The following is an 8,291-nucleotide window of genomic DNA, read 5'->3' as shown; positions in this document are numbered from 1 at the left end:
CCATATTATAACGTGTGTGGTTACCCTAAATTGAACAGATTATATTCAAGTGTGTGTGTGTATATGGAGGGAGAAGTAATTTTATTAAAGCTAAATGCAAATGAAATGAAGCTGTAGCAATAGAGAATTACATATCAAAAACAGAGTTTTTCAACAGCAGCTTGTAGTGACCAGAGTTGAAAAACTAATCTAATTCTCCAATTGCTACTGCAGAAAGAAAGAAACAGGTAGTTATTAAAGGCAATGTCTGTAAAAGCAGAAGATATTCAAGCAGGGTGGGAAAGTGTAGGCCATGGCTGAGGTAGACCAATTATTGCCTTATTGGCTTATCCATTTGCCAATAAGTCATGGAATGTGTGATAAGAGCCTCTCCTTTCACAATGTGCTACAAATTAAGGGCTTTTACAAATGAAGGTCTGTATATAAAATATGAATAGTGTTTCCCACCCTGGCAGAGAGATATGAATTATAAAAGCACAGTGGAGAGAAAACAGAGCTGAAGAAAGAAGAGGCAGCAGAGAGAGACAGAAGAGAGAATACAGAGCTACAGAAGTGTTTATTGAGCATGCTACAGAGGTAAGCAGAGTACACAAGATGAAATCAAAACCACCGTCAACCTCCCGACTTTGTTAGAAAATTAATTTTTAATTGTGCCGCAATCAAACTAGACTTATTTTTACATTTCTAATGATGTAAAAACGTAACTAATAGAAAATATACATGACCATTTTTTTCTCCTACATAGATAAACAGAATCTATGAACTTCAACCAAATACATTAATTTCAGGGGGAAAAAAATGTACTTGTCTGAAAGAGAACCAAGCAAACAGCTCACTGAAGGGATAAGCCAATTTGCTGGATTCTAGCTAGTAGATTCTGAGCCATGTCTACAAGTCAGGTCTGTTTAAACATACAAAATAGTTTGAAGTTCTTTATTAAAACAGAATATTACAATGTAAGGTAAATTAAGACTAAAGGCACATAAACTTTGGTCCCACCTGAATGTCAGTTTTTTTCCAAAAACTGTCACTAGTTTCTTATCTTTGTCAAAAAGGCGCTCCCTGCCATAAAGTACATGCACCAGTTTCTGAAATCACTTGACCAGTCTGCACATGCTCAGAAATCCACAACCATATTTTGAGTAGAATTACAAACAGCAGATGGCATATACAGAGTTAAATGCACATCAGTCATGTCAACTTCAAAAACTACAGAAAATATTCAGCCACAAAGACGACGTTACTTTAGTTCTAACATTTAAATGATACGATTCACAACAGTACAAAAAGATTAAGAGTCTACATTGTTTCCGAAACAGGACCGGGACATCTAAGGATCAGCTTTGCCTTTTACAAAAAAAAAAAAAGTATGCGATTAGCTTCTAAGAGACATCGAAAATAGACCATGTCTAAAGGCAAACACCAACAATAAAATAAAAACAGTAAGTTTTCCTCCCATTAAATGATTTGTTTTTAAAGTGAAACAAATGGTGATGTGGGCACAGTACATAGAGAACATGACTGATGCTTGTGTTGAAGTTCTGAGCAGGAGGAACCAAAGCTTAACCTCTTTACATGTCTCCTGGTGCAAAATTCTATAGTTCACATGAAACAATGTGCCCGTGATCATCTGCCTGCCTTCTAAATGATAAAAAGTTTGGGGGAAAAACAAAAAAAAAACCTTACTATTTAAGGCACATGTCCATGTGTTAAGAAAAACTAAAAAAAAAAAAAAAAAAAAACACACAACATAAATGTAACCAGAAAACGTCTTCATAGTCACATTTGAAAACCTGCAGCCAAAATGTATAACTGCAGTTGAAATCAATTAATGTGATGAACCAAGGAATGATAACCGAGTGAAAAAAACCAAGCCAAACTCTGGTCCCCACTTTCCTGAACAGTCTGTTGGTGGCAACACATGTAACAATGCGATTAACCCAGATGCTCTGCTTTTTGTGTTTTTCTTTGTTTTTTTAGATTGTTGACTTGGAAAAAGAAACTCTCAGATGGTGGTTATCTCCAATGTTGTAGTTGTGGAGGTCGATCAATGCCTGTATAGCTTCTTCCACTGTAGACATCTGAAGAAGAGCCATTTTATGGTCTCTAAACAGATTGTGGGGAAAACAAAAAGCTTGGTTACTATGAGTAAATAAAAAACAAAACATTCACAGAGGCTGCAAAGGGCAAAACTTTGAGCATTATAAGGGCATGTCCAAGGCCCTTTATCACATAAGTAACATGCTTATTACGGCATGGGCCCAACGGCTTAAGGACCGGCTTGCGCATATATACGTCGACACAATGCCTCATGTGGGCAGATTGACGTATATATACGTCCCCTTTAAGATGAGGCATTGTAGGCGTGCTCCGCAAGCTCCGTGACTCCGACCGCGGGTCCTGTGAACTCGATGTCCGCAGGGATACCAGCGATTGTCTCAAGGAGAGTAAGAATGGGGAAATACTAATGTAAACAAGTATTTCCCCATTCTTCCTAGTGATAGGACACTGATCACCACTCCCTGTAATCGGGAGCGGTGATCAGTGTCGTGTCACACACAGCCCATCCCCCCTACAGTTAGCACTCCCTAGGACACGCTTAACCCCTTCAGCACCCCCTGCTGGTTAACCCCTTCACTACCAGTGTAATTTCTATAGTAATCAGTGCATTTTTATAGCCCTGGTCGCTGTATCAATGACAATGGTCCCAAAATGGTGTCAAAAGTGTCTGACATAATGTTGCAGTCACAATAAAAATCGCTGATCGCCACCATTACTAGTAAAAAAAAATACTAATCAAAATGCCATAAAACTATCCCCTATTTTGTAGACGCTATAACTTTTGCGCAAACCAATCAATAAACACTTATTGCGTTTTTTTTTTACCAAAAATATGTAGATGAATACACATTGGCCTAAACTGAGGAAAAACGTTATATATATTTTTTGGGGATATTTATTATAGCAAAAAGTATTGAATTTTTTTCAAAATTGTCGCTCTTTTTTTTTTTTTGCGCTATAAACAAAAATAAAAAACGCAGAGGTGAACAAATACCACCAAAAGTAAGCTCTATTTGTGGAAAAATAAAAAAAATTACGTCAATTTTGTTTGGGAGCCACGTCGCACAACTGCGCTATTGTCAGTTAAAGCGACGCAGTGCCTAATTGCAAAAAGTGCCCTGGTCTTTGGCCAGCCAAATGGTCCAGGGCTTAAGTGGTTAAAGAGGAGCTCCAGTCTCATGTGTAAAAATTTTAAGTCAGCAGCTACAAAAATTGTAGCTGCTGACTTTTAATAAATAGCCACTTACAGTGCATCCAGAAAGTATTCACAGCGCTTCACTTTTTTCACATTTTGTTATGTTACAGCCTTATTCCCAAATGGATTAAATTCATTATTTTCCTCCAAATTCTACAAACAAAACCCCATAATGACAATGTGAAAGCAGTTTATAATCTTTGCAAATTTATATAAAAAAGAAATCACATGTACATAAGTATTCACAACCTTTGCTCAATACTTTGTTGAAAAACCGTTGGCACCAATTACAGTCTCAAGTCTTTTTGAGTATGATGCCACAAGCTTGGCACACCTATTTTTGGGCAGTTTCTCCCATTCTTCTTAGTAGGACCTCTCAAGATCCATCAGGTTGGATGGAGAGCGTCGGTGCACAGACATTTTTAGATCTCTTCAGAGATGTTCAAGTCTTAGCTCTGGCTGGGCCACTCAGAGTTGTCCCATGGCCACACCGTGGTTATCTTGGCTGTGTGCTTAGGGTCGTTGTCCTGTTGGAAGATGAACCTTCGCCCCAGTCTGAGGTGCAGAGCGCTCTGGAGCAGGTGTTCATCAAGGATGTCTCTGTAGATTGCTGCATTCATCTTTCCCTTTGATCCCGACTAGTCTCCCAGTTCCTGACCGTGAAAACATCCCCACAGCATGATGCTGCCACCACCATTCTTCACTGTAGTAATGGTATTGGCCAGGTGATCAGCGGTGCCTGGTTTCCTACAGACTTGACACTCGCCATTCAGGCCAGAGTTCAATCTTTGATTCATTAGATCGGAGAATTTTGTTTCTTATGGTCAGAGTCCATCAGGTGCCCTTTAGCAAACTCCAGGCGGAGTGGGGAGTGGCTCCTGTTTGGCCACTCTACCATACGGGCCTGATTGGTGGAGTGCTGCGGAAATGGTTGTTCTTCTGGAAAGTTCTCTCTCTCTGTCAGAGTGACCATCAGGTTTTTGGTCAACAATTCCTTGGACTTTATGGCTTGGTTTGTGCTTTGACATACACTGTTAACTATGGGACCTTATATAGACAGGTGTGTGCCTTTCCAAATCATGTCCAATCAACTGAATTTACCACAGGTGGACTCCAATCAAGCTGTAGAAACATTTCAGGCCGGGTTCACGCTGGTTCGACAAACTCTCCGACATTGGGAGCTCATGTTGCACGACGTGTGAAAAATCAATGTTTCCCTATGGGAGCCATCTTAACTAGTCTGACACAAGTTGGTCTGACTTTGAAGATGTTTCATGTACTACTTTGGTCCGACTTTGATCCTACTTCAGCCCATTGAATATCATTGAAGACGGATCAAAGTCAGAATGCCATCTTGTATGATCCGACTTTCGCATGCGACTTGTGCTCCGATGATCTTGAGGGCGAACTCGACGTCAAATTTTAAATAAAAAACCGCCATGGGTTCCCCCTCCAAGACCATACCAGACCCTTATGGGAGCACGCAGCCTGGTCGGATAGGAAAGGGGGTGGGAACGACGAGCACCCGCGCCCTCCTGAACCGTACCAAGCAGCATGCCCTCAACGTGGGGGGTAGGTGCTTTTGAGCAGGGGACGCACTGCGGCCCCCCCACCCCAAAGCACCCTGTCCCCATGTTGATGAGAGCAATGGCCCCTTCCTGACAACCCTGGCCATTGGTTGTCGGGGTCTGCGGGCGGGGTGCTTATCGGAATCAAGGAGCCCCCTTCAATAATCCCAGCCCCCCACCCTATGTGAATGGAGTATGGGATACATCGTAGACACTAGACAGGGTCTTCTTCCGACTTCGGGGGTCTCTTTCCGACTTCTCCGCTCACAGGTGCCTTCTGCCAGGCTCCTCCACTATCTTCTGCCAGCTCTTTTACTAGTGTTGGCCCGGTCTTCTCCATCGTCTTCGTCCGATGTGGACACAATGCTCTCTCCCACTATAATGGCATGTGTGCAACAACTTATATAGGCATGGGGCGTAGTCACCGGGCGATGTCATCCGGTGACCCTGCCCCTTATGACGTCACAGCCCTATCATGTCCCTGGGCGGTGACGTCATAAGGGTCGGGTCTCCGGATGACATCACTCAGTGACCATGCCACATGCCTATATAAGTCATTGCGCAGGCAGCATTACAGCAGGAGAGAGTGTTGTGTCAACATCGGAAGAAGGGAAGACGACGATGGAGAAGACTGGGCCAACGCTAGTAAAATAGCTGGCAGAAAATAGCGGAGGATCCCGGCAGAATGAACCGGAGATCGGCACAAGAGGCGAGAGAGACCCCCGGAGCTGCCTAATAAATTACTTTAAAAACCTGTCTAGTGTGTTTTTTTTTATTGTCACTTTTTCTCCCCAGGTGGGAAGCGGTACGATGTACCCCATACTCATTCACATAGGGTGGGGGGGCCGGGAACTGGGGCCCCCTTATTAAAGGGGGCTCTCAGATTCCGATAAATCCCCCGCATGTCACAAGTCTGATGGTTAGGACAAGGATTCTACTTTGATCCCACTTCAATGATATTCAATGGGCTTAAGTAGGATCAAAGTCAGACCAGGGAGCATTTTCAAAGTCAGACTAGTTAAAATGGCTTGTATAGGGATACACCGATTTTCACATGTCATGTGACAAACTCCCAATGTCGGAGCATTTGGCCTAAAGCCTGGTACGACCCGACAGTTGTACTACTTTGGATTTGATGTTGCACTGCGATTTGAAATCCGACATGCCCCCCGACTTCAATGAACAGGGATCCAACTTCGATCCCCGACAAAACATGGGGGGGGGGGGTAGGTGCTTTGGGGCAGGGGGGCCCTGCGCCCCCCACCTCAAAGCACCTTGTCCCCAATGTTGAGGACAAAGGCCTCTTCCTGACAATCCTGCCCGTTAGTTATCGGGGGGCTTACTGGAATCTGGGAGCCCCCTTTAATAAATGCCCCCCCACCCAATGTGAATGAGTATGGGGGTACATTGTACCCCTACCCATTCACCTGGGGAAAAAAGTGTAAAAAAAAAAACAAAAAAACACACTAGACAGGTTTTTAAAGTAATTTATTATTAGGCAGCTGCGGGGGTCTTCTTCTGACTTCAGGGGTCTCTTCCGACTTCTGTGCTCTCTCCGGTCTCTTCTCTGCATGCTCCAGTTCTTCTGCCGGGCTCCTCCACCTTCTGCTCTTTTGCAAGCTCTTGCCCGGTCTTCCCTCTGCTCTTCTTCCGATGTTGACTCAGTGTGCGCGGTGCACAACGACTTATAATAGCATGGGGCTTGGTCACCTGGTGACCCCGCCCCATGCCAATTTAAGTCGTTGGGCACCGCGCACACAGCATTACAGTGGGAGAGAGCGTTAAGTCAACATCGGAAGAAGAGCAGAGGGAAGATGACGACGGAGAAGACTGGGCAAGAGCTAGCAGAAGATAGTGGTGGAGCCCAGCAGAAGAAGAACCGGAGAGCAGGGAAGTCGGAAGAGACCCTCGAAGCTGCCTTACTTTAAAAACCTTTGCAGTGCTTTTTTTTACACTTTTTCCCCAGGTGAATGGGAAGGGGTACCCCCATACTCGGTCATATAGGATGGGGGGGCTGGGATCTGGGGGCCCCCTTATTAAAAGGGCTCCCAGATTCCGATAAGCCCCCCGACCGCAGAGCCCAACAACCAATGGCCAGGTTGTCGGGAAGAGGCCCTTGTCCTCATCAACATGGGGACAAGGTGCTTTGGGGTCAGGGGCGCAGGGCCCCCCTGCCCTAAAGCACCCCCCCCCATGTTGAGGGCATGTGGTCTGGTACAGTTCAGGAGGAAGGGGGTGCTCGCTCGTCCCCATCCCCTTTTCTGACCCCAGCTGAAGGGCCTGGTATGCTCTTAGAGGGGGAAACCATGCCTTTTTAATATTTGTTGTAGAGTTCCTCCTCAAGATCAGAGCACAAGTCGCATGCCAAAGTCGGAGCAGGCAAGACAGCGTTCCGACTTTGATCAGATTTCAATAGAGATTGGACCTTTGGCCCCCAAAACCAAAAAGACAGAGAAAACGGGGCAGTTGGACTATTGCGGTACAGGTAAATAGATAAACTCGCGACCACACAGCAGGCATTTAAAGGGCCACGTACATGTACGTGATTGTGCCATTCTGCCGACGTATATACAGTGGGTGGTCCTTAAGTGGTTAATACATCAAGAAAACACAAACAAAAGTAGACAATATAAAAATGTTGTGACAGTCCATACGTGTCACCAAACTAATGATCCCCAAGAGGGGGAAAGTGAGGTACAAGTAGGAGTCACAGGAAATGTCTCTACTAGTTTCGTGGCCAGTTGCTGCTTCGTCAGGAGAAATTCTAAAATACCCTGTCAGTTTAAAAGGCCAGGGGCCACCAGTGGGAGTCTCCTGCGGCGACCAAGGGGGACGTATGTGAAGAAGGACCTACCAGCTGTGAGGATAAGGAGTAATCAGACTTCAATTTTATTCAATGGGCTACAGTAGGATCAAAGACGGACCAAAGTAGTGCATGGAGCATTTTCAAAGTCAGACCGACTTGTGCCGGACCAGTTAAGGACAGCTCCCTTAGGGAAATATTGTTTTTTACACGTCATGCGACATGAGTTCCCAATGTCGGAGCGTTTGTCGGACAAGTGTGAATCCAGCCTAATACACTTGAAAAGATTTTAAACAAACCGTTCACATTGTCATTATGTGGTATTGGTTGAAGAATTTTGAGAAGAATAATGAATTTAATCAATTTTGGAATAAGTCCGTAACAGAACAAAATGTGAAAAAAGTGTTGTGAATACTTTCTGAATGCACTGTAACTGTCCCACAATCCAGCAATGGGCTCACCCCAGCCACTCTCCTCTTGTCTGGCCCCAGACAATGACATATTTACTGCTATATATATATATATATATATATATATATATATATATATATATATATATATATATATAAAATGTTTGGGGGTTCCAAAAAAAATTCTAACAAAAAACGGGTTTTAACTTTATAAGAAACATGTGTCAGATAAAGGTTTAGGCCCGGATTCAGAT

General features: G+C 43.9%; 1 protein-coding gene across 2 annotated transcripts in view; it reads right to left on the bottom strand.

Moving 5' to 3' along the window:
* Positions 1-537: 537 nt before the first annotated feature.
* Positions 538-8,291, bottom strand: part of PTBP2 (polypyrimidine tract binding protein 2) — a 137,638-nt gene continuing 129,884 nt past the window's right edge. For both annotated transcript variants that reach the window (XM_040359977.1, XM_040359979.1), the window contains exon 14: positions 538-2,106. In XM_040359977.1, coding sequence (XP_040215911.1) covers positions 1,977-2,106 — 130 coding nt within the window. In that variant the 3' untranslated portion in view covers positions 538-1,976. The remainder of the gene's footprint in view (positions 2,107-8,291) is intronic.

The sequence above is a fragment of the Rana temporaria genome, chromosome 7, assembly GCF_905171775.1.
Source record: "Rana temporaria chromosome 7, aRanTem1.1, whole genome shotgun sequence".
NCBI classification, from domain to species: domain Eukaryota; kingdom Metazoa; phylum Chordata; class Amphibia; order Anura; family Ranidae; genus Rana; species Rana temporaria.
Note: the sequence above shows the minus strand (reverse complement) of the source record. Positions and strands in the feature narration are given on the sequence as shown.